Here is a 27935-nt window from a genome sequence, read left to right as displayed (position 1 = left end):
TTACCTGCTACTGAATTTGGCCGTGGCATAAGATACAAAGGAATAGACTGCACTGACTGAGATAAAACTGTTTCCAAATTTCTCTCTGGGATCTTATTCAGACTATACGTAGAAGCAGTCATGTTTTCATCTACTCGATATAGACAGGAGTCCATGCTGGATTTTTGAGTCTGCCAAGGTTTTAGGTTTCCTCCAGATCCTAATTCTTTACTGTTTTCTCCCACATATTTTGTGCGTTCCATGTTTTCAGAATAGCTTGTCAAAGTAGCTGGAAAAGAGTGAAATGAATTACAAAAACAGAAAGTAGAGATTAATCTGTTAATGATTCTTACAATTTATGATTAGATAATGAGAATATTAGTAACATTATTTTTAAGTTACTGATGATCATTACATTTCGATCATGAAGTTTAAATAATTAAAACCACAACACAACCATCTCTCACATATAGTTAACAACTCTATTTAAACAAACAAAGTAAATTCGTACAACAGTGCTAAAGAACCTAGAACTAGGGCCTATCAGTGTTACATTTTTTAGAATTTCATGAAAAGGGAATTTATATATAAATTTCAGAGATTTCTGGAGAGTTACAGAGGCCCTCAAAAGATTTCTATATTCTTGTTATTCCATTCATTCCCCCACTTAGGTTTACTTCCTGGCCCTTTAAGTATAACAAAGAATTAGAATAAAATAAACACTATCTAAGCAGAATCTATTAAAGCAGAAAAAATATTCCCTAATAAGGAAGCAATACTGGCCATTCTTGTATAGCTCCTTCCTGCATCTCTAATCCTTAATATATCATTTCTGAATAGCTATTAAAGAACAATGACTTTAATTAATAAATAACTGAAAGGTCTTCTAGAACTTTATCTAATCTTAGCAATAATTATACATGAATAGTAACATTTTCATCAACTTTAGAAATGAAAGAATTAAAAACATTAAAATCTAGATTACAAAAAATAGAAATAATTATAAAAGAATAAAAGATGGCATCCCAGGAGTTTTTATAGTTAGTTCATTTTCTCTTTTTACATTACACATGCACCTATTGCCAAAGAAAAGATCTAAACTCATAAGGTAGTTTCCATAATCCTTTTCAGTGAAGTTTTTCTTGTTGTTAATTTAAGTGGAGTTCTGGGTTTTGCAGTCACAAAGGAAGAATAAGAATTACAAAGGAAAATCTAAGTTCCTTTTTAAGAAAGTTAAGTCTACCTTTGTTGACACAAAACATAAAAGGATGGAAGAAGAGACCGATGTAAACTAAAAAAAAAATTTAAAAGATGACATGAGAGAATAGGACACGTTTCCTGAAAAAGGAAATTAGAAATATCACAGAATACCTTTGGAAACCTATGGATTTTAGAAGCTAAGTTCCTATATTTATTATCCTCTCTCTCTCACTTAGTGATTAGTTGTATAAACCTTAAAAATAGACAAACTGTGCTCATTGGGGGAGACAGCTAACAAAATTAAAGTTGGGAAAATTATATTCCTACATTTTGGCTTGACTTAGAGTACAAGAAACCAAGGATACAGTAGGTGGTGGCAAATTCAAGAATGAAAGGAAAACAGTTTCTGAAACGCAAAAAAAATCTTTCAAAAAATTCTTTCAAAAGGAAAAACAGGGAGAACAAATGTGAACAAATTAGGGACTGAAAAGTAACTCAGGGGCCTAACACCCAAAGTTTTGAATAAGTAGGAAAGAAATAACACCCAGAAAAAGCTCAGATGTGTATTAAACAAAGTTCCTTTTTCTCCTACTACATCATAAGCATTAATAATATTAGTAATTATAATAAATTCATATTCAGTCAGTACTTTATAACTTTCATTTTCTTATTTTATTTTTGTGGTACTAATGGATGCTTGGCAAGATTAGGCATCTTGCTGTTACATAACTAGTAAGTGGCCAGGTAACAATTTATTTGTGGTCTTAATAATTTACTACCTTATATTGTTATTTAACTATTTTGTAGATATACTTTATCCCCTGCACTAGATGGTATGATTTTTTTGGAGAGTAGAAACTAGACTTTCAGGGTTTTTTTCCTTCAAATTTAAATGATTAAAAAAAAAAACCCAAAACGACCTTTTAGCACCAGCTCTATAATACCTACACAATAAAAAGGATAAAAAAAGTAAGAGCATGCAAACTAAAGCTTTACTGCCATCTACAAAAATCATAGAGATATAGTGGACACTTGGACAATCTGGCAGTTTTGGAGATTACTACAAACATTAACAAAATATATGAGCATAAAAAAAATAAACAGACTCATTCTTCAATGCATTTCTTCTAGCATTTACACTGAAAATATTTCTACCAAGGATATAAATGTTATGTTACCTGGCAATTATTTAAGTAAAAAAACTTTCCACTTTAATAAAAGGGAAAAAATCAGAGAGAGATAAAGAGGAGGAGGAGAAGGAGGAAGGGGAGAGAGAGGAGGAGAAGGGGGGTTAGGGAGGGAGGGAGGGAGGAAGGAAAAGAATACAATAAGAAGACGTATTTAGAGACAAAATTTATGACCTGAAGGATGGATTCAGTACTGGCAAAATGTTTAATGTCTTCTAGGAGTATAGTATGACACTCTTTCAGTATTTTAAGATGTGATAAAGACTTTTATTTGTGTTAGGGAAACATCATTTTCAATAATACTCAAGGACTTCAACAAATGTAGCCAGGTGTGGTGGTGTACACCTTTAATTCCAGCTACTTGGGAGGCTAAGTCAGGATGATCACGAGTTCAAGACCAGCCTCAGTAACTTAGAGTGTGTAAAATAAAAAATAAACAGGGTTGGGGATGTAGCTCTGTGGTAAAGCACCTCTGGGTTCAATCTCTAGGATGGCAAGAATATTACTTCTTGTAATAATATTTATCCAACTCTTAGTCATTCCAAATGACAATTTCACATTCACCTATATTTGGTCGGCAGTTTTGACAATTTGGAACAGTTTATAAAGTGAGTAAGAGAAAAACATATAAAAGGGCATACTAGCAAGAGATAGCAAAATTATTTAAAAGAAATAAGTTCAATAAAGCTGGAACTTACAGTAGACTTTGGGGGTGAGGCCAGTAGTATGCTGCTAAAAGTTTAATAACTGGTTTTCTGAAGTCCAAAATCAGTAACAAAAACCTCTTATTTGTAGTGTTTGCTGAGCCCCGTGGTATATAAAGCCTATTTGGTGACTGATTTCAAACTATCTATGATTCAAAAACTGGTTCAATAAATTATAGGAACTTTAACAATTGGACCTCTCTACTACTAGCTGGCCAGAGCACACCACTGGGGAAGAGCAATGGCGAGAAAACAGACCAGACAGACTAACTTGTAAACCATATTAAAGGGACTAGATTTTATCCTATTTATCCTAAGGACAACTTGTGAATATGCTTAAAGGGTTTTGAGGGACATGATTAAAGTTTCATTTAAAAAAAATATTAATTTGATTCCAGTCAGTAGAAAAAATTAGAAAAAGGTGTTTTTTTTTTCTTTTTGACTTTTTATGTCACAGGCCACCTATGGCAATCTCGGTGATTATCTAAGATGAATTTTTCTAGAATAAAATTATGAAAAGCATGAAATAAAGTACAAAAGACTACAGGGGAAACCAATGATGTGAAATACAGTAACCAAAATAAGAAAATAAACTTGTGCTAGAGCAATTTGTGAGCTTCCTTATTAACTTTAAGCTATAATATCTAATTAGTATAATTAGTACTATAATTCAAGATGGTGATAAATAAAAGTGTTTTGTTATATCCACAACAATTAGCATCAAAATATTTGAAATTTTTATTGGTGACAAAGTCACAGGTTCTGTTAATACTTCTTTGGTTTGCTACCTATATTCAAAATAGAGAGTTGTCATTTCAGTTAGAAGCTAAAAGAAAAAAAAAGTATGTATATATGTCTGTGTGTGTGAATAATTTTTTTTTTACTATTCAAATTCAAGGACTTCCTGTATCAGAGTATTATCTGGTTGAAGCAGAGAGTCAAATTAGCTTTTATGGTAACCAAATAAGAAACATGAGCCTCTACCAGGAAAGGGAAAAGGAATGAATGGCTTTGGGAGATATCTAAGATGCAGCATCAAATGGACTTGATAATTGGATTAGATGGGAAGAATGAGGTAGAAAACAGTCAATAATTCTAATTTCTGGTTGGGGCAACTGGCTGGTTGATGGTACCATACAGTTAAGGAATAAAGAATAGAACCGGGATTCTAGGAAAGATAATTTTTAGTTCAAGAAGTACACAGTATTTAAAATGTCTATGGGGGGGGATCCAACATGGCGGCCGGTGAGGAAGCAGCGACTCCAACGTCTCCACTTTAACGGGATAAGAAAGACCCACCTGGACAGCTGCAGCCTACATACGGAGGAACTCCTAGCATAATTCCCTTTAGAGGAGAGCAGCCGTGATCTGGTAGGTTTATTGGAAGTGACAGTTTGTCACAGAGAAGTGGATCTTGGGCGGCCACTAGGGCACAGAGGTCTAGTCCGCAGACATTAGCCACTCCGGCAAGGGGCTCCCCTGTGAGGCCTAGCTCTCGCTTTGCAAGCAGCCACCCCACCTGTCCGGTTCCTAACCACGCGGCCACAGCTAACCAGCTCCACAGGTGGCACCGCGGCGGGTGCAGAAGTCAAGTCCCGGAGCCAGCAATCGCTTTTGCAAGCGGCGGTTACCCTGAGCGGCTTGGGCCGCCCCGCCCGAACCCGCGGTTGGCCTCTGCCATCCGGGCTCCCCCGGAAGGCATAGCGCTCGCTCTGGGAGCAGGTGCTTCTCCCGCCCGGTCCCTAACCATGCGGCCACAGCTACCCGGCTCCAGAGGTAGCACCGCGGCGGGTGCAGAAATCAAGTCCTGGAGCCAGCAACCGCTTTTGCAAGCGGCGGTCACCCTGAGAGGCTTGGGCCGCCCCGCCCGAACCCGTAGTCGGCCGCCGCCAATTTCCAGCGAAATCGAGGGGCTCCAGACAGATTTCCATCGTGCAAAGTTCGACTGCGGGAGCTCCTTTTCTCCGCACGGAGGGGCGCATAGCCTGATAGGCAATTGCCCTGCGGCTGGAGTCTGTGGCGCGCACTGGGGAGCGGCAAGGTGCCGGAGCGGGGGGAGCAAAGATACCTGCGGCCCACTGGAAAGACAGGCCAGGGGGTAAATTTCAAAAACACAACAGTTGCACCAAGCAGAAAGAAACTCGAGCAGTATGAAAAGACAAGGAAAGAAAGGACTACAAGCTATGGAGGTCAACTCAACATTAGAAGAGGTAATAGCTGCAACTGATGGAATGTCAGATAAAGAGTTCAGGATATACATGCTTCAGATTATCTGGAGTCTCAAGGAAGACATGAGACAGCAAAATCAGACAATGAAAGATCACATTGACAAACAAATCCAGGAAGTAAAAGATCAATTTCACAGGGAGATAGAGGTAATAAAAAACAAACAAATAGAAATCCTAGAAATGCAGGAAACAATAAACCAACTTAAAAACTCAATTGAGAATACTACCAGCAGAGTAGATCACTTAGAAGAGAGAACATCAGACAATGAAGACAAAGTATTTCAACTGGAAAAGAACATAGACAGCTCAGCAAGTCTGCTAAGAAACCATGAGCAGAACATCCAAGAAATATGGGACAATATCAAAAGACCAAATTTAAGAGTCATTGGGATACAAGAAGGCACAGAGCTCCAAACCAAAGGAATAAACAGTCTATTCAGTGAAATAATACGAGAAAACTTCCCAGACTTGAAGAATGAGACAGAATCCCAAATCCTAGAAGCCTACAGGACGCCGAATATGCAAAATCATAAGAGATCCACACCTAGACACATTATAATGAAGATGTCCAACATACAGAATAAGGAGAGAATTTTAAAAGCTGCAAGAGAAAGAAAGCAGATTACATTTAGGGGTAAACCAATCAGGATAACAGCTGATCTCTCGACACAGACTCTGAAAGCTAGAAGATCCTGGAATAACATATTTCAAACACTGAAAGAAAATGGGTTCCAACCAAGAATCGTGTATCCGGCGAAATTAAGCTTCAGGATAGAAGATGAAATTAAAACCTTCCACGATAAACAAAAGTTAAAAGAATTCGCAGCTAGAAAACCATCTCTTCAAAAAATCCTTGGCAAAACATTACAGGAAGAGGAAATGGAAAATAACATTGAAAACCAACAATGGGAGGTAGGACAGTAAAGGGGGGAAAGTAGTCAAAGAGGATAACAAATCAGGTTTAGTAACATCAATAAATAAATATGGCTAGAAGAACAAACCATATCTCAATAATAACCATAAATGTTAATGGCTTAAACTCACCAATCAAGAGACACAGGCTAGCAGAATGGATCACAAAAAAGACCCAACAATATGCTGCCTACAGGAGACGCATCTGATAGGAAAAGATATTCATAGACTGAAGGTGAAAGGTTGGGAAAAATCATACCACTCATATGGACTGCGGAAACAAGCAGGAGTGGCCATACTCATATCTAATAAAATAGATTTCAAACCAAAGTTAATCAAAAGGGATAAAGAAGGACACGTCATACTGCTCAAGGGAACCATACACCAACAAGACATAACAATCATAAATATATATGCCCCAAATAATGGCGCAGCTGTGTTCATCAAGCAAACTCTTCTCAAGTTTAAGAGTCTAATAGATCACCATACAATAATCATGGGAGACTTCAACACACCTCTCTCACCACTGGACAGATCTTCCAAACAAAAGTTAAATAAGGAAACTATAGAACTCAATAACACAATTAACAATCTAGACTTAATTGACATATATAGACTATACCACCCAACATCAAGTAGTTACACTTTTTTCTCAGCAGCACATGGAACCTTCTCAAAAATAGACCATATATTATGTCACAGGGCAACTCTTAGACAATATAAAGGGGTAGAGATAACACCATGCATCTTATCTGATCACAATGGAATGAAACTGAAAATCAATGATAAAAGTAGGAAGGAAAAATCAAGCATCACTTGGAGAATGAACAATAGGTTGCTGAATGATCAATGGGTTTTAGAAGACATCAAGGAGGAAATTAAAAACTTCCTAGAGTTAAATGAAAACACAGACACAACATATCGGAACCTATGGGACACATTGAAAGCAGTTCTAAGAGGAAAATTCATTGCTTGGAGTTCATTCCTCAAAAAAAGAAAAAACCAACAAATAAATGATCTCATACTTCATCTCAAAATCCTAGAAAAAGAAGAGCAAAACAACAGCAAAAGAAGTAGAAGGCAAGAAATTATTAAAATCAGAGCTGAAATTAATGAAATTGAAACAAAAGAAACAATTGAAAAAATTGACAAAACTAAAAGTTGGTTCTTTGAAAAAATAAATAAAATTGACAGACCCTTAGCCATGCTAACAAAGAGAAGAAGAGAGAGAACCCAAATTACTAGCATACGGGATGAAAAAGGCAATATCACAACAGACACTTCAGAAATACAGAAGATAATCAGAAATTATTTTGAATCCTTATACTCCAATAAAATAGAAGATAGTGAAGGCATAGATAAATTCCTTAAGTCTTATGATCTGCCCAGATTGAGTCAGGAGGATATAGACAACCTAAACAGACCAATAACAATAGAGGAAATAGAAGAAACCATCAAAAGATTACCAACTAAGAAAAGCCCAGGACCGGGTGGGTATACAGCAGAGTTTTACAAAACCTTTAAAGAGGAAATAACACCAATACTTTTCAAGCTATTTCAGGAAATAGAAAAAGAGGGAGAACTTCCAAATTCATTCTACGAGGCCAACATCACCCTGATTCCGAAACCAGACAAAGACACCTCAAAGAAAGAAAACTACAGACCAATATCTCTAATGAACCTTGATGCAAAAAATCCTCAATAAAATTCTGGCGAATCGGATTCAAATACATATCAAAAAAATTATACACCATGATCAAGTAGGATTCATCCCTGGTATGCAAGGTTGGTTCAATATACGGAAATCAATAAATGTTATCCACCACATCAATAGACTTAAAAATAAGAACCATATGATCATCTCGATAGATGCAGAAAAAGCATTCGACAAAGTACAGCATCCCTTTATGTTCAAAACTCTAGAAAAATTAGGGATAACTGGATCATACCTCAACATTGTAAAAGCAATCTATGATAAGCCACAGGCCAGCATCATTCTGAATGGAGAAAAATTGAAGGCATTCCCTCTAAGATCTGGTACAAGACAGGGATGCCCTCTCTCACCACTTCTGTTCAACATAGTCCTCGAAACACCGGCCAGAGCAATTAGGCAGACGAAAGCAATTAAAGGCATAAAAATAGGAAAAGAAGAACTTAAATTATCACTATTTGCAGATGATATGATTCTACACCTAGCAGACCCAAAAGGGTCTACAAAGAAGCTATTAGAGCTAATAAATGAATTCAGCAAAGTGGCAGGATATAAGATCAACACGCATAAATCAAAGGCATTCCTGTATATCAGCGACAAATCCTCTGAAACGGAAATGAGGACAACTACTCCATTCACAATATCCCCCCCAAAAATAAAATACTTGGGAATCAACCTAACAAAAGAGGTGAAAGACTTATACAATGAAAATTACAGAACCCTAAAGAAAGACATAGAAGAAGACCTTAGAAGATGGAAAAATATACCCTGCTCATGGATAGGCAGAACTAACATCATCAAAATGGCGATATTACCAAAAGTCCTATATAAGTTCAATACAATGCCAATCAAAATCCCAACAGCATATCTTGTAGAAATTGATAAAAGAATCATGAAATTCATATGGAATAATAAAAGACCCAGAATAGCAAAAACAATACTAAGCAGGAAGTGTGAATCAGGCGGTATAGCGATACCAGACTTCAAACTATACTACAGAGCAATAGTAACAAAAACAGCATGGTACTGGTACCAAAACAGGAGGGTGGACCAATGGTACAGAATAGAGGACACAGTAACCAATCCACAAAACTACAACTATCTTATTTTTGATAAAGGGGCTAAAAGCATGCAATGGAGGAAGGATAGCATCTTCAACAAATGGTGCTGGGAAAACTGGAAATCCATATGAATCTGAATCCATATCTCTCGCTGTGCACAAAAGTTAACTCAAAATGGATCAAGGAGCTTGATATTAAATCAGAGACACGGCATCTGATAGAAGAAAAAGTTGGTTATGATCTACACGCTGTGGGATCGGGCTCCAAATTCCTCAGTAGGACACCCATAGCGCTAGAGTTAACAAATAGACTCAATAAATGGGACTTACTCAAACTAAAAAGTTTTTTCTCAGCAAAAGAAACAATAAGAGAGATAAACAGGGAGCCTACATCCTGGGAACAAATCTTTACTCCACACACTTCAGATAGAGCCCTAATAACCAGAATATACAAAGAACTCAAAAAATTAGACAATAAGATAACAAATAACCCAATCAATAAATGGGCCAAGGACCTGAACAGACACTTCTCAGAGGACATACAATCAATCAACAAGTACATGAAAAAATGCTCACCATCGCTAGCAGTCAGAGAAATGCAAATCAAAACCACCCTAAGATACCATCTCACTCCAGTAAGACTGGCAGCCATTAGGAAGTCAAACAACAATAAGTGCTGGAGAGGATGCGGGGAAAAGGGCACTCTTGTTCATTGCTGGTGGGACTGCAAATTGGTGCAGCCAATCTGGAAAGCAGTATGGAGATTTCTCGGAAAGCTGGGAATGGAACCACCATTTGACCCAGCTATTCCCCTTCTCGGTCTATTCCCTAAAGCCCTAACAAGAGCATGCTACAGGGACACTGCTACATCGATATTCATAGCAGCTCAATTCACGATAGCAAGACTGTGGAACCAGCCTAGATGCCCTTCAATAGATGAATGGATAAAAAAAATGTGGCATTTATATACTATGGAGTATTATTCTGCATTAAAAAATGACAAAATCATAGAATTTGGAGGGAAATGGATGGCATTAGAGCAGATTATGCTAAGTGAAGCTAGCCAATCCCTAAAAAACAAATACCAAATGTCTTCTTTGATATAAGGAGAGTAACTAAGAACAGAGTAGGGAAGAAGAGCATGAGAAGAAGACTAACATTAAACAGGGATGAGAGGTGGGAGGGAAAGGGAGAGAGAAGGGAAATTGCATGGAAATGGAAGGAGACCCTCAGGGTTATACAAAATTACATACAAGAGGAAGTGAGGGGAAAGGGAAAAATAATACAAGAGGGAGAAATGAATTACAGTAGAGGGGGTAGAGAGAGAAGAGGGGAGGGGAGGGGGGATAGTAGAGTATAGGAAAGGCAGCAGAATATAACAGACACTAGTATGGCAATATGTAAATCAATGGAAGTGTAACTGATGTGATTCTACAATCTGTATATGCGGTAAAAATGGGAGTTCATAACCCACTTGAATCAAAGTGTGAAATATGATATATCAAGAACTATGTAATGTTTTGAACAACCAACAATAAAAAAAAGAAAAAAAAAACCAAAAATACTCTTGGGCTGGGGTTGTGGCTCAGCGGTAGAGCACTCGCCTGGCATGTGCGAGACCCTGGGTTCGATCCTCAGCACCACATAAAAATAAATAAGTGAAATAAAGGTATTGTGTCCAACTACAACTAAAAAGTAAATATTTAAAAAAATTCTGAATAGAGTAGTAGAGGCAAAAATCGTAATGCCAGAGATTGCAAAGTGAGAGGGGGATGAATCTGAGAAAAGGTGTGGACAATCTCTCAATAAGTTTGTGAAGGGGAAGGTGGATGACAGAAAGGTAGAAGAGACCTGACCATGTTTATGTCTGTATTAAGTGGAATTGAACACAGAAATAGAGAATAAAGGAGGCTTTTAAAATTTAGTGGAATGTTTTTGAGGTTCATCAAAATTGTATCACCTTATTCCTGTTTATTTCTGAGAAATATACCATATTGTGTGTGTGTGTGTGTGTGTGTAAATATCACAATTTGTATATTTATTCATCCATGGATGGATAATTGAGTTGTTTCCACCTTTTGGCTATTGTAAATACTGCAGTTGTGAACATTCATGTACAAATATTCACTGGAGTGCTGTTTTCAATTGGGGGGGTGTCATAAACCTGCTATGCTATATGGTATGTATGTGGTTTTTTAATATCCAAATGACTTATCATTTTATTAACATGTATAAATTAAAATAATTAATAATTCTTTTAATTTATATATGATAGCAGAATGCATTACAATTCTCATTATATATTTAGAGTACAATTTTCATATCTCTGGTAGTATACATGAGATATTTCCACCAATTCGTATCTTCATACCTATACTTTGGATAATAATGATCATCACACATTCCACCATCATTAATTACCCCATGCCCCCTCCTCCCTTCCCCTCTAATCCCTCTCTATCTAGAGTTCATCTATTCTTCTCATGCTCCCGCTCCCTATCCCACTATAAATCAGCCTCCTTATATCAGAGAAAACATTCGGCATTTGGTTTTTTGGGGTTGGCTAACTTCGCTTAGCATTATCTTCTCTTCATTAACTCCATCCATTTACCTTCAAATGCTATGATTTTATTCTCTTTTATTGCTGAGTAATATTCCATTGTGTATATATGCCACATTTTTAATCCATTCATCTGTTAAAGGGCATCTAGGCTGGTTCCACAGTTTAGCTGTTGTGAATTGTGCTGCTATAAACATTGATGTAGCTGTGTCCCTGTAGTATGTTGTTTTTAAGTCCTTTGGGTATAGACCAAGGAGAGGGATAGCTGGGTCAAATAGTGGTTCCCTTCTCTTTTTCCAAGAAATCTTCATATTGCTTTCCATATTGGCTGCACCAATTTTCAGTCCCACCAGCAGTGTATGAGTGTACCTTCCCCCCCTTTATCCTTGCCAACAGTTACTATCCTTTGTATGCGTAAGAGCTGCCATTCTGACTGGAGTGAGATGAAATCTTAGAGTGGTTTTGATTTGCATTTCTCTAATTGCTAGTGATGATGAACATTTTTTCATGTATTTGTTGATTGATTATACATCATCTTCTGAGAAGTGTCTGTTCAGGTCCTTGGCCCATTTATTGATTGGTTTATTTGATTTTTTAGTGTTTAGCTTTTTGAGTTCTTTATATACCCTAGTGATTAGTGCTCTATCTGATGTGTGAGGGGTAAGATTTGCTCCCAAGATGCAGGCTCTCTATTCACCTCTCAGATTGTTTCTTTTGCTGAGAAGAAGCTTTTTAGTTTGAGTCCATCCCCTTATTAATTCTTGATTTTAATTCTTGTGCCACAGGAGTCTTATTAAGGAAGTTGGGGGCCTAATCCCACATGATGGAGATTAGGGCCTATTTTTTATTCTATTAGACGCAGGGACTCTGGTTGTATTCCTAAGTCCTTGATCCATTTTGAATTGAGTTTTGTGCATGCTGAGAGATAGGGGTTTAATTTCATTTTGTTGCATATGGATTTCCAGTTTTCCCAGCACCATTTGTTGAACAGATTACCTTTTCTCCAATGCACGTTCTTGGCACCTTTGTCTAATATAAGATAATTGTAGTTTTGTGGGTTAGTCTCTGTGTCCTCTATCCTGTACCATTGGTCTCCAGTCGGTTTTGGTGCCAATACCATGCTTTTTTTTTTTTTTAACTATTGCTCTGTAGTATAGTTTAAGGTCTGGTATAGTGATATCACCTGCTTCACTCTTCCTGCTAAGGATTGCTTTAGCTATTCTGGGTCTCTTATTTTTACAGATGAATTTCATGATTGCTTTTTCTAATTCTATGAGGAATATCATTGGAATTTTGATCAGAATTTCATTAAATCTATATAGTGCTTTTGGAAGTATGGTCATTTTGATAATATTAATTCTGCCTATCCAAGAGCAAGGTAGATCTTTCCATCTTCTAAGGTCTTCTTTGGTTTCTTTCTTTAGTTTTCTATAATTTTCATTATATAGATCTTTCACCTCTTTCGTTAAGTTGATTCTCAAGTATTTTATTTTATTTGAGGCTATTGAGAATGAAATTTTCCTCATTTCCCTTTCTGGGGATTTGTCACTGATATAAAGAAATGCTGTTGATTTTATATCCTGATACTTTGCTATGTATGTGTTTTATTTATTAAGGTATAATTAACATGCCACAAAATGTACCAAGTGAAAAATAAAGCTTTGACAAATGTACCCAATTATATTACCACCAACTTTCCATCATCCCCAGAAGCGACCCTTTGTAGTCACTCCTCACCACCAATGCCAGATATTAATAGCTAATAATTTACTATTGCTATAGATTTGCTTTTTTGAGAATTTCATGCAATCATATAATAAGTAGTTTTTTGTTTCTAGCTTCTTTCACTTAGCAAAATGTTTTTGACATTATCCTTGAACTACATATCAGTAGTTTATTCTTTTTATTTGTTCTACATTGATAGTAGAGTGCATTTTGTCATATTATACATACATGGAGTACAACTTAATTCCAATTAGGATCCCATTCTTGCAGTTATACATGATGTGGAGTTTCACTGGTTGTGTATTCATATATGAAGATAGGAAAGTTATGTCCTATTCATTCTAATGTCTTTCCCATTCCCCCTCCCTTCTCTTCATTTTCCTTTGTCTAATCGAATGATCTTCTATACTTCCTTCCCCGCACCCCTATTGTGTATTAGTATCTACATATCACAGAGAATATTCAGCCTTTCTTTGGGGGGGATTGGTTTATTTCACTTAGCATGATAGATTCCAGTTTCATTCATTTTTAAAAATGAATATATCACAATCTGCTTATCCATTTGCTAGGTGATGGTTCTTTAGGCTCTTTCAAGTTTTCAGATGCTATCATCTGAACATTTGTGTCCCCCTAAAATACATATATAGAAATCCTAACCCCCAAGGTGATGTTAATAAGTGGGGCCTTTGGGAGATAATTTGATTGTGACTGGGATTAGTGCCTTTATAAAAACACTCTGAAAAAGCTTCCTTGCCACCTCCATCATGTGAGGACACAGCAGGTGGTACTATCATGAGAGAGGACGTTAGTCTTCACCAGATATGGAATATACCTTGATTGAGGACTTCACAGCCTAAAGAACTGTGAGAAATTTTTGTTTATAAGTTATAAATTTTTGTTTATAAGTTTTTTGTTAGAGAACAAATGGACTAAGACAACAGGTATTATGAACAAAACTGCTTTGAATATACGAAGTACTGATCTTTGCATGGACATATAATTTCTCTTTTGTAGATACCTGGGAACAGCTTGGCCAGGTCAAATGGTAGGTTTTTGTTTAACTTCATTTAGCTGCCAAATAGTTTTTCAAAGTGGCTATTACCCTTTTATAATACATATCAGCAGTGCATGAAAATTCTAGTTGCTCCCACATCTTTGCTAAATCTTGGTATTGTGACTTAGACATTTTCTTAGGTATATAGTGATACCCAACTATTGTTTTAATTTGCATTTTCCAAATGACTATGGATACTGAGCATCTGTCTCTTCGTGTGCCATTTACCTGTGTTCATTTGTGAAATATCTGTTCAAATCTTTTCTTAGTTTATTAAAAATCAAAATATACATCCTTTTATTAAGTTGTAAGGGTTCTTCAGGTATTCTGGATCAAATTCCTTTCTGAGGTGAATGTTTTAATAAAATATTTTCTCTTCATTTATGATTTCTTTTTTAAATGAGCACTATTTTTCCTTTTCTTTTCTGTTTTTTTTTTTTTTATGTGTGTGTGTGTGTGGCTTCAAACATGCTAGGCAATGGCTCTGTCACTGAGTTATATCCCCAGCACTACTTTTACTTTTTTTGTGGGGGTAGGGCAGGTACTGGGATTGAACTCAGGGACACTCAACCACTAAGCCACATCCCCAGCCTTATTTTGTATTTTATTTAGAGACAGGGTCTCACTAAGTTGCTTAGTGCCTCCCTTCTGCTGAGGCTGGCTTTGAACTCGCCTTCCTGTCTCAGCCTCCTGAGACACTGGGATTACAGGCGTGTGCCACTATGCTTCCAACTACTTTTTGCCCAACCAAAGGTCATTTAGGCTTATGTTAGACACATGGTTTATGAAGTTTGATAGTTTTTGCTTTTAAGTTTAGGTCTATGATCCATGTGAAATTAGTTTTTGTATATGAGAGGAGACAAAGGTAAGACTTTTCTATTGCATGTGGATATAAAAATATTTTGTAATATTTGTTAAAAAGAATTTACTTTTGTCTTTGAAATTTCTTGATGACTTTCAATAATGAGTTGACTGTAGGTGGGTGGGTCTGTTTTTAGACTGTATTCTATTCCTTTTTCTATCTTGACACTAATAATAATCAATAACCAGTAACTATGGTACTATGGTTTTATATTCACCCTTCAAATCAGGTGGTATAAAGCCTCCAACTTTGTTCTTTTTCAAAATTTGTTTTGGCTACTCTAATTCCATATAAAGAACAATATTAGGTTGTCAATTACTACTAAAAAGCACACTGGGATTGCACTGATGTACAGATGAGGAATTTGAAAACAATTTCTTGGGGAGCCAGATACTACGTATTTGGGGCTTCATGGGTTTAGAGGTAACGTCCAGACTATTACACAGGTGGTATTCACATAATAATTTAAAATACAATCATTTAAAAATGAAAAAAAAAACATTCTTAGCTTCCAGGAGACAAAGAAAATGGTGGCTGGACAATCTTGGCTTGCCTGCTATAGTTTATACTTATCTCTGGAATAGATTAATTTGGAAAGGAATTGACAGTTTAACAATATAGAGTAATATGGTCCTTGAACATGGCATACTTTTCCATATACCTTTATTAATTTTTCTCAGTTTCTTTTGCAGTTTTCATTCTATAGGCCATATATTTTTGTTGTTGTTAAACTCATCTCTAATTATTTCATGTTTTAGTGCTATTATAAATAGCAGTTTTATTTAAATTTCTATTTTTTTGTTGTTAGTACCTGGAAATACAATTGAACTTTTTTGCATATTGATCCTGAGACTAAATGAAACCAATCAATTAATGTTTTTTGAAATGGAGGTTTCATTACCTAGGTATGATTGATTAAATAACTCATCATTGGTGATTAACTCAACCTTTAGCCTCTCCTTCCTGGCAGTCTGGGGATGGGGCTGAAAGTTCAACCCTGGAATCATTTCTTTGTTTTTCTAATGACCAGTCCCCATGCTGAAGCTTCTTAGGGATCCACTAAGATGCTCCTATCAGTCTGAAATTTTCAAGGGATTTAGAAACTATGTGTCAGGAACCAGGGACAAAGAACAAATATGTATTTGTTATCATACTTTCCTACAAATGGCAATTATGTTAAGTTGGCAAAAGAAAAAGTAGAAAAATTAGCCTACAGAGGATCTCCATAGGGTTAACAGCATATCTTGTACTTACTAATTGATTTTCTATATCTACAATCAAATATAGAGAAATAAAAGCTGAAATTTCTATGTCTGCAGATTTCCTTCATTTTGAAGCTCTGTTAATAGGTATATACACATTTAGGTTTGTTATTTATTCTTGATGAAATGATCCACTTATCATTATGAAATGATCTTCCATTATAGGTCATACTTTGTTCTGAAAATAGGTAGAGGAGAAAGATGATGACCATGCATTATGGGTTTCAGGACTAGATGGAGCAGCGGGGACTCAATGTTTATTTTTAACCCTTTCTAATTTTTTGAGAGACTATAACTGATTACCTTCTTTTTTTGAGGGATGGGTACCAGGGATTGAACTTGGGCATCCAACCACTGAGCCACATCTCTAGCCCTATTTTGTATTTTCTTTAGAGACAGGGTCTCACTGAGTTACTTAGGACCTCAATTTTGCTGAGGCTGGCTTTGAACTTGCAATCCTCCTGTCTCAGCCTCCCGAGCTGCTGGGATTTCAGGCATGTACCACTGATCCTGGCTGACTATTTTCTTGAATGATTGGATTTATATCTCTCTTCTTAGGACAGAATCAAGAATCACGGGGCTAGAGATGTGGCTCAAGTGGTAGTGTGCTCACTTAGCATGTGTGAGGCATTGGGTTCGATTCTTAGCACCACATAAAAATAAAATAAAGATATTGTGTCCACCTAAAACTAAAAAATAAAAAAATATATATTTTAAAAAGAATCACCAAAGCAGCTATTCTCATATAAGAACTGACATCAAAATATGGTACTATTAGATCTCTGCAGGCAAAGGGTTAAGTTTGGTACTTGCTATTGTCTGAATATTTGTGTCCCTTAAAAATTTATGTGCTGAAACTTAATCCCACTGTAACAGTATTAAGAGATAGGGTCTTTGGGAGACAATAAGATCATGAGCACTCTGACCTCATAAATGGAAAAAGATTGGAATGTTCTCCCAAAGTTTCATAAGTTAAAGGCACGATCTTCTGCTTGGTTCTATTGGAAGGCAGTAGACCCTTAGGAGGTGGGCCTAGTGGGAGTCTTGGGTCATTGCAGGTGTGCCCTTGAAGGGGACTGTGGGATGCTGGTCTCTATATTTCCTGGCTGTTATACCTGAGCAGTATACTCTGACAGGTTTCTTACCCTAGGCCCAGAAGCAATGTGACCAAGTGACTATGGACTTAAAACTCCAAAACTCTAATCCAAGATAAACCTTTCCTCTTTTTAAGCTGATTATCTCAGGTATTTTGTTATACTAAGAATACTGATTAACACAGTGCCCTTATAAAACAGAAAAAGGGAGCTTGCTCACCTCTACTGCCTTGTAAGAACACATAGATGGTACCATCCAATGAGAAGTGAGCAATGAACAGATACCAAACCTGCTAATACCTTGTTGAAAGTACTAATTATGCACAGTGAATTTCTGTTACTTATAAATTACCCAATAAAGTATTTTGTTATAGAAGCCTGAGCAGACTAAGACAGTGTTCTAAATATATTTACCTGGTTGCTATCTAGACAAAATGACCTTAACAATGGTTTGAACTGTGTCTGATTTGGGTATGTGTCATTAAAACTCCTGCTCTAATCTGATGGGTTGGTTACAGTAGCTACTCCTAGTCCTTTGTGTTACCATGGACAAAAGTCAATAAATGCCGCTTTGCTCCGTGTCCTTTACTTCATGTTCATGCTGTATAGTCTCTTTTCCTGTATTTCCCTGTTGCCACTGAGATGTGAGATGTAATAGGCCTACAGGTTTGTGCAAGAGGAAAAGTAGGGGAGATAATGCCTGCTATGGCTATCTGACCAATATGAGAAGGAAACCAGCAGTTAAATCCCCTTCTGACTTCCCTCTTCCATAGTTCAGGACATAAGTCTCCTTGAAGACCTCTAGCAGGACCAAATAATTACCTCTGACAGCTATGTAATGTCTTCCCTGATATTTGTTCTGCCTCACTCTTCCTTTCCTGTTATGTATTCCCTTAATAAAGTGTTAGCACATAAACTTTTGCCTTAAGTTTCCTCTTCTAAGGAATATGTGCTAAGAAGGCCTGTTGAGTGAAACACGGGGGGCTAGATAATTTTAAAGCTAATTCAGACATTCAAGCTATATTATCATTTCAGTATGTGGCTAAAATTATTCAGTATAATTAAAAATTCGTTTTGTATCTTGGGTTCCTAAATATTTTTGCCACCAAATACAAAGCTGTACCTTCCCTAATTATATTTTTATGAATTCCATTGCATATTTTATAAATTCTAATGCAGAGATGGCATAGAGGTATATATTTTGTTATGTATGTAGGTGCGTGTGTTTCTTTTAAACAGATGTGTGCTTATCCTAATTTCTCGAATTTTTCTCATTAGAATATATTTAAATATTGTTATTTCAGTGAAATCTGACTGAAATATACTTTTGCATGGTAAAAAGATATGGTAATTCATCTATCTGGCTTTGTAATTCTTAGCTAGAAGCTTGGAGTTCTCACAGATGCTAGGGTCAAAATACTGAAAGTCAGAGAATGGAAACTCTTTCCCAGAGGACTTGTCTGCATGTAAAATGTGTGTTATTCAATTTCTTGTCTTTTGTGGGTTTTTTTGTTGTTGTTGTATTCAAGCAGAAGTTTTTATCATTAGGTTCCAAGCTGGAGTTGGCTAAGATTTACTTGTCTCTGTGTGGTCTTCTCCTAATATGTTTCCCAGGAACATGCCCCCTTTCTCCAGACAAACCATGAGCATATCCAGTGGTTCCAAACACTGGAACATTACACTTTTAACGATCTGAGAAGGTAATAATGAGGCTCACTATTTTTGCTATTTCAAATAGTTTATAAATAATTATGCATTTACTAGTGATGAACTAAAACATCAGCTTTTGTAGATTTCGCTGGAGTTATTTATATCAAGGGTGACAACACAAGCTATCTCATGTTGAACACAGGCTTTGATAGAGATATATATATGCTTGACAGATTAAATATAAAACCATTTTAACTAAATAGGGAAACAATGAAAATTGAATTAGAATTATACTTATAAATATTTTGGAAATGGAATAAAACATAAAAATTAGGACAGTAGTCCTGATTAGTGGTAGAAAGTTTTAAGAAACTTTGAATTGATGTGAGGTGTAATGGCCTATGGGTCATATTTTACTAATTAACTGAAAAATATTATAATTAAGAAAGACTTTATTTCTTCTTTTGAGAAGTGTCTGTTCAGCTCCTTAGCCCATTTATCGATTGGGTTGTTTATGTTTTTGGTGTTAAGTTTTTTGAGTTCATTATATATCCTGGAGATTAGTGCTCTATCTGATGGGCATGTCGTAAAAATTTGCTCTTAAAAATACAAAACTGATTGGGCTGGGGCTGTGGCTCAATGGCAGAATGCCTGCCTCGCACATGTGAGGCACTGGGTTCGATCCTTAGCACCACATAAAAATAAATAAACAAAATAAAGATATTGCATTCAACTAGAACTAAAAAATATTTTAAAAATACAACTGATCAACAAATATATGAAAAAATGTTCAACATCTCTAGCAATTAGAGAAATGCAAATCAAAACTACTCTTAAGATTTCATCTCACTCTATTCAGAATGGCAAGTTATCAAGAATACAAGCAACACTAAATGTGGACGAGAATGTGGGGGGAAAAGGCACACTCATACATTGCTGGTGGGACTGCAAACTGGTGCAACCACTCTGGAAAGCAATATGGAGATTCCTTAGAAAACTCTGAATGGAACCAACATTTGACCCATCTATCCCACTCTTTGGTCTATACCCGAAAGACTTTAAAAAGTACACTACAGTAACACAGCCACTTCAATGTTTATAGCAGCTCACTTCATAATTGTTAAATTTTGGAAGTAACATAGATACCTTTCAATAGATGAATGGATAAAGAAACTGTAGTACATATACACAATGGAAAATAACAGTATTAAAAGAGAATAAAATCATGGCATTTGCAGGTAAATGAATGGAGTTGGAGAATATCTTCCTAAGTGAAATAACCCAATCTCAAGAAACTGGGGGTCAAATATTTTTTCTTTCAAGTGGATGCTAATCCATATGGGGGGGGCTAGGATAAGTAGAAGGGGGCAAAGGGGTAGGAAAGACAGTGAAATGAGATGGACACATTACCCTAGGTACAAGTATGATTGCACAAATGATGTGACTCTACTTCATGTACAACCAGAGAAGTAAAAATTTCTGTTTCATTTGTGTACAATGAATCAAAGAGCTTTCTACTGTCATGTGTAACTGATTAGAACTAAGAAAGAAAGAAAGAAAGAAAGAGAAAAAAGACTTTAGCATGAGGTCCTGCTTTGATTCCTAGCTCCCCCACCTCCTCTGCCCCAACAAAGAGAAATCCAGTTTTCCTAATGTTATGAGAACAATGATGTGATTTTGCACTCCCATTTTATTTTTTGCATAAACCAAATAAATCTGTCTTATGTAGTTCACTTGTATTTAAAAAATGAAACTATAGAGTATTCCTGGCCCTTTTACTAGATAAATGTATCTAAAACAGTCTTGGGCACTGAATATCTACTAAATAAATATTTATTGAAAGGTTGACTAAATCAGATTTATTGGTCCAGAACCACTGAGTTACAGAAAGAGTGAAAACAAATAACTCACCCAAAATACCAGAAGGAAAATTCTTTGGGTGACAATTCCCATTTAGGAATTTTGTGTATTTTTTGTTTCACTGATGCTGTTCACAGATTTGGGTGATGTAGTTAATTCCATTCACCTGCATGTTCAATCAATTTCAATGCCTATCTGATATGTGTCAGGATACAGTGATGAAGACAAGTCCTAAGCCCTTAATACCAGAGTGAGGGCAATTCCATAGAGAAAGAGGTCATATGTAGAAAAAAAATGAAGAATACAAAATAAAATGCTATTTTTAAAAAATATCATACTAACCTCTGAATATTATATTCCATTTTATAGATATGTCATATTTATTCAACCATCCCTTACGGTAAGATCTGATGCAATTCAAGGTCATTGCATTGACTGAAGCATCAGAAAATGCAATCATAAGTTTGAGTCATGTGAATAAAAGCTGCAAAAATCCAAAGCCTGTATAGTCTACATGCAGACAAAAATTTAGTCTATAAAAATTAAACGTCAATATATGGAAAATATCTACACATAAAGTCAGAGAGGAAGACACTACCTCTCAGTGAAAAATATGTAGTTTTCTACTGTATCTGTTTTAATTATTTTTTTTGTCACTATGACCAAAAAAACCTGACAAGAACACTTTGAAGGAGAATAGTTTATTTGGGGCTCATGATTTCAGAGGTCTCAGTTCACAGTCAAGTCCACTGCTCTTGGCCCAAGGTGAGACAGAATGTCAAGGCAGCAGAGTGTGGAAGAAGAAAGCAGTTTAGGCCATGGCCACCGGGAAGGAGGCAGAGTGGTGGAAAGGGGCTCCTGTTCTGCTCAGTAGGCACAAAATACATACCCCAAAGCCATGCCCTTAGGGAACTACTTCTTCCAGCCACACCCTACCTGCCTCCAATCACCATCAGTTAATCCATTCAAAGTGGATTAATGCACTGATTAAAGTATGGCTCTCATAACCCACTCATTTCATCTCTAAACTTTCTGTATTGTCTCACATATGAGTTTTGGGAGGATACCTCATACCTAAACCTTAAAATTTGATCTTGTCCCCCAAAAGCTCATGTGCATTTCAAAATGCAAAATACCTCCTCCTCCCCTCCTCCCTCTCCCCTCCTTCTCTTCCTCCTCCTTCTCCCCTTCTCCTCCTAGTCCATTTCTAAGAGTCCTCACAGTTTTAACAGTTCCAGCATTGCCCAAAAATTCAAGTCCAAAGTCTCCTCTGAGAGTCAAGGCAAACTCTAAATGTAAGCCTCTGTAAAAATCCAAAGTAAGTTACCATATATCCAATATATGAAAGCACAGAGTGAACATTTCCATTTCACAAGGAAGAAACAGTGGCACAGAAAGAAGAGATGGGACCAAAACAAGACGAAATCCAGTTGGGCAAACAAGTTCTGTACTTCAAGTACAGCATCTGAGGCACATTGGGATGTTCTCTCCAAAGAACTTCTATAGCTCTGCCCCTATGGCCTTGCTGGTTGCAGCCCACATGGCCTCTTTCTCTCAGCTTGTTTCTGCTCAATTTCTGCAGATTTTCTTGGCAGATGTCCCATGGTACTGGCATCTTTTAACATCAGGGGTCTCTCCACTGCAGCTTTGGCTGCCTTTTCACTTCTTTATGCATCACCATCTCTGGGGCAGCCCACAGGGACTCTGACCCTATTGCACTTTGCCTGGTCTCCAAGGTCTTCCTTTGAAATCTTGGTAGAAGCCTCTATGACCCCCCTAATTTCAGCATCCTACATTCCTGCAGAACCAGTACTACACAGTTGATGCCAAGGTTGCCACCATCTTGAACAACAGCCAAGCCTAGCTGAGTATGATGAAGCAATACCCTATAACCCCCTTCCCCTGTGCAAGCAGAGTAACCCCATGGTCTCTTTTAAAGGAAATTTTACTTTTACATCCTTGATCCCGAGTTGCCCTCAAGCCATCTTTCCTATTGTTTTTGTTTTGGGATCAAGTACTTAGCAGAGTATTTTTAGTGGTATAATCCCTTCAACAACCTCACATCTTTAACCTGAGTTTTTCTTGCAGTTTCCTATCCAAACTACAAGTTTTTCAAATCTTTTGCTTTGTTTTTCTATTACTGATTATTACAGTAAACTTGGCCAAAAGCTGTTGGTAATATCCATGCTACCTCCTGAATGCTGTGGTGCCTTGAAATCTCCTCTGTCAGATTAATTAGTCCATCACCTTTAAATTCAGCCTCACACAAAGTCTCAGGACATGGGTAAAACATAAACAACTTCGTTCCAGAGCATATATAAATGGCCTCCAGTCTAATTTCCAATACAGTTCTTCTCTGAAACCTCATAAGCCCAGTGTTTTTTATTGTCCACAATCTTATTGACATCTGGTCTCTGAATTCCCACCAGCATTTCCCATTAAGCTCTACTTACAACATTCTAAAGCTTTTTTAATTTGTATCTCTAAACTTTTCAAAATATCCCTTCCTTCCCAGCCAGCTCCAAAGGTTTCTGAACCAGGTTAGTCACATCAAGATCCCACTCCTGGTACCAATTTCTGTTTTAGTTAGCTTTTGTACTGCTATGACCAAAAGACCTGTCAATAGCTATTAGAGGAGGAAAGGTTTATTTTGGGCTCATGGTTTCAGAGGGTAAATCACTGATTGGTTGAGTTCATAGTTCTGGGCTGGAGGTGAGGCAGAACTTCATGGTAGAAGAGCATGGTTGAGGAAATCAGCTCAAAACATGGCCACCAGGAGGGAGAGGGAGAGGGAGAAAGAAAGATAAGTGAGTGAAAGCACTCTGTCTGCTTAGCAAGGACAAAAATATATACCTCAATGCTGGTGGGAATTCAGAGACCAGAAGAAGTATCCTACTTCCTCCAGCCTCCCCGTCCCCCACCTATACTTACCACTCAGTTCATCCTCTCAAGTGGATTCATGCACTTATTAAAGCTTTCATAAACCAATCATTTCACCTCTAAACTTTCTTGATGTATCTCACACATGAGCTTTTGTGGATCATCTCATATCTAAATCATAATACTAATTTATTTTTATCTCTACTATTATTTTCTCTAGATCTAATTGTTCTCAGGTTGAACAAAGAACAGCAGGAAAATAGAAGTAATTAAAGAGGTTTTTCTGAGATTGTCTCTATTCTCTTTCCTTGGTGCAGATTTTTTAAAAAATCAACATTTCAATATGAAGAACTGCTTACAAGGTGTATCTGTTTATATTACTATATAGGAAGGAAGGGATAGTGTGAGAAAGGGGGAATTATAACCTTATAAACAGGCTGACAAAAAATTACATCTATATTTATTATTGTATATACTATATAATGTAAAATACACCTACTGTAATGTTTAGTAAATTTACAGACTGACACAATCTTCATTATAATTCAGTTTCAGCACCTTTGCACAATCCAAAAAAATATTCCTTTGGGGCTGTTTATAGTAAGTCTCTGCTCTCACTCCAGTTCTAGATACCTACTAATTTTCTTTTTTTGCCTTTTCTGATATTTCATATAAACAGAACCAAATAGTATGAAGATTTTTTTTTAATCTAGCTTCTTTCATTTAGCATATTTTGGAGGTTAATTATGCTGCAGCATTAATAGTTTATTAATTTTTCTTACTAAATAATATTTCATGGTAGGGTTTACCACAGTTTGTATATCTAAATACCAGTTAATGAATATTTGGATTTTTTTTCAAGTTTTAGCACTGTAAATAATGTTGCTCCCCATTAAAATATTTTCAGTTCTCTTGGATTTTTTTTTTTTTTTTTGGTACTGAAGATTGAACCCAGGGGGTACTTAACCACTGAACTATATCCCCAGGGATGCTTAACCATTGAGCTACATCCCAAGCCTTTATTTAGAGACAGTGTCTCCCTGAACTGCTAAATGCCTTGCTAAGTTGCTGAGGCTGGCTTTGAACTCCTAATTCTCCTGCCTCAGCCCAGAGCCACTGGGATTACAGATACGTGCCATTGCGCCCAACTCTTAGGTTGATTCTTAAGAGTAAAACTTCTGAGTTGTATAGTAAGTTTATGTTTAACTTTGTTAACAACAGTGAACCTGTTTCCCAGAGTGGCTGTAAATTTTTACATTCCCATAGGTAATATGTAGTCATTATAGTTTGTCTATATCTTTGCCAAATATGGCCCTTTCTTAAAAAAAAAAGGGTATGCAGTATTCCATTGTGATTTTAATTTGCTTTCTCTAATGACATCAAGCTTTTTTTTTCATGCACTTATTAGCTACTTACATATATCTTGTTTGGTGAAATGCCTACTTGAATCTTTTGTGCATGTTAAAACTGGTTTCTCTTCCACAATGTTAGAATTTGTTATTCTACCTTTGTTGGTGATGACTACATTTTTAATTCCAGATAAAAGTCTTAGGTCATTTCTTCTAAGACATTTTAAAATTATGAAATGTATTGTAATAATTAGGACCATGGGTTTTGCAGTCATACAAATCTGAGTGCACTGGAATCAATTATTTTTGACTCTCAGTTTTCTAAGTCTAAGAAGAAACATTATCTTAATTATATTAAATAATATAGCATTGTTTTACAATTATAGTGAGCCAGTCTAGGCTTATCTCTGGGGATTTCTAGATGTCTGGTATTGACTATAAACCAAGAAAAGTGCAACTAGGATAACTAATGATTTATAATTTGCTATTTAAAGTTTGAAGCTCCTCTGGGAGCACTCAGGACTAGCTTTTTAATGTTTTTTATTAGTGCATTATATTTTTCACAATATTGAAGTTCATTCATTTGATGTAATTATACATACACAGACTATAATTTGCTCCACTTCAGTCCCAGGGCTTACTCTTTCCTTTTCCTCCTCCTACCTCCTGTGGTCCCCCTTCCTCTACTGGTCTTTCTCTCATTTATAGTTTTTTTTTTTAAATTAGTGCTTTATGAAAATACATAAACATGAAATTCACTATAATAAATTCATATATGTACATAGCATAATTTGGTCAATTTCATTCCACATGTCTCCCGTTTTGTGTCTCTCTTTCATTCCTCTTAATCCCCTTCCTTTACTCCATGGATTTCCCTTCTATATTGATGCAATTCCCTTGGCCCCATTTCCCATCCCCCTTATTTTGGTATAGCTTCTGCATATGAGAGGAAATAGACTCTTGCCTTTCTGAGTCTGGCTTATTTCACTTACCATGATGTTCTCCATTCTATGCATTTACCAGTAAATGCCATAATTTCATTCTCCTTTATGGCTGAATAAAACTCTATATTTTATATATATAATTTTTCTTATCCTTTCTTCTGTTGATGGGCACTTACATTGGTTCCATAGCTTGGATATTGTGAACTGTGCTGTTTATATGTTGATGGGCTTGTATCACTACAGTATGATGACTTTAATTCTTCTGGGTCAGGGAGTGGTATACCTGGGTCATATGGTAATTCCATTCCCAAGGAAAGCACTGATTTCCAAAGTGCTTGTGCTAATTTGCAGTCCCAACAACAATGTATGAATGTATCTTTTCCCCCACATCTTTGTCAGCAGTTATTATTATTTATATTCTTGATGATTGCTGTTCTAACTGGAATGAGATGAAATCTCACTGTAGTTTTGATATGCATTTCCCTGACTTCAAGGGATGTTGAACATTTTTTCATATGTTGTTGGCTATTCATATTTCTTCTTTTGAAAAGTATCTGTTTAGTTCTTTTGCCCATTTACTAATTGGGCTATTTGTTTTTTGATTTTAAGTTTTTCTAAGTTCTTTATATATTTTGGATATTAATCACCATTTGGAGGACCAGCTGGCATAGATCTTCTCTCATTCTGAAGGCTCTCTCTCCATGCTCATTTCCTTTGCTATGCAGAAGTGTTTTAATTTAAAGATGCCCTATTTACTGATTCTTGGTTTTATTTCAAACATTTTAGGGATCTTGTTATAGGAGTCAGTACCTGTGCCAATGTGTTGGAATGTTGACTCTGTTTCTTCTAGCAGTTGAAAGTTTCTGGTCTAATTTCTCTGTCTCTGATGCACTTTGAGTTGACTTTTATGTAGGATGAAAGGGGATCCAGTTTCATTCTTCTACATATGGCTATCCAATTTTCCTAGCACCATTTGTTAAAAGACTCTCTTTTCTTCAACTTATGTTTTTGGCACTTTTGTTGAGTATCAGATGACTGTATTTATGTGGATTTGTCTTGGTATCTTATATTCCACTGGGCTGTATGTCAGTTTTGATGCCAACACCATGCCAATGCCATGTTGTTTTTGTTACTATGGCACTACAGTATAATTTGAGATCTGGTATTGTGATACCCCTAACATCACTCTTCTCGCTCAGGATTGCTCTGACTATTCTGTGTCTTTTATTCTTCCAAATTAATTTTAGGACTATTTTTTTTTCTAGTTCTATGAAGAATGTCATTGGCATTTGGAGGGGCACCACAGTGAATCTGTATAACACTTTTGGTAGTATGGCCATTTTGACAATATTAATTCTGCCTATACAAGAACACAGGAGGTCTTTCCATCTTCTAAGGTCTTTTTCAATTCCTTTCTTCAGTGTTATATACTTTTCATTGTAGACCTCTTTCATTTTCTTGATCAGATTTATTCCCAAGTCTTTTTTTTTTTTTTTTGAGGTGGTTGTAAATGGAAGAATACTCCTGATTTCTTTTTCAGCAGATTCATTATTCGAGTATAAAAAAATGATTGTTTTATTCACATTGGTCTTATATCCTGTTACTTTGTTGAATTTATCAGCTCTAGAAATGTTCTGGTGGAGTTTTTTTGGATTTTCTAGATATAGGATCATGTCATCAACAAACCAAGATAAGTTTAATTCTTCTCCTTTGT

General features: G+C 36.3%; 1 protein-coding gene across 1 annotated transcript in view; it reads right to left on the bottom strand.

Annotated features, from left to right (window-relative positions):
* Tanc2 (tetratricopeptide repeat, ankyrin repeat and coiled-coil containing 2) overlaps positions 1-27935 on the bottom strand; it is a 412218-nt gene that overhangs the window by 166174 nt on the left and 218109 nt on the right. Inside the window, exon 8 of the mRNA XM_077800862.1 lies at positions 5-268. Within this exon, the coding sequence (XP_077656988.1) occupies positions 5-268 (264 nt within the window). The remainder of the gene's footprint in view (positions 1-4; positions 269-27935) is intronic.

This window comes from Urocitellus parryii, chromosome 7 (assembly GCF_045843805.1).
Source record: "Urocitellus parryii isolate mUroPar1 chromosome 7, mUroPar1.hap1, whole genome shotgun sequence".
NCBI classification, from domain to species: Eukaryota; Metazoa; Chordata; class Mammalia; order Rodentia; family Sciuridae; genus Urocitellus; species Urocitellus parryii.
The sequence above is the reverse complement of the archived record's forward strand: the minus strand, read 5'-3'. Positions and strand labels throughout refer to the sequence as shown.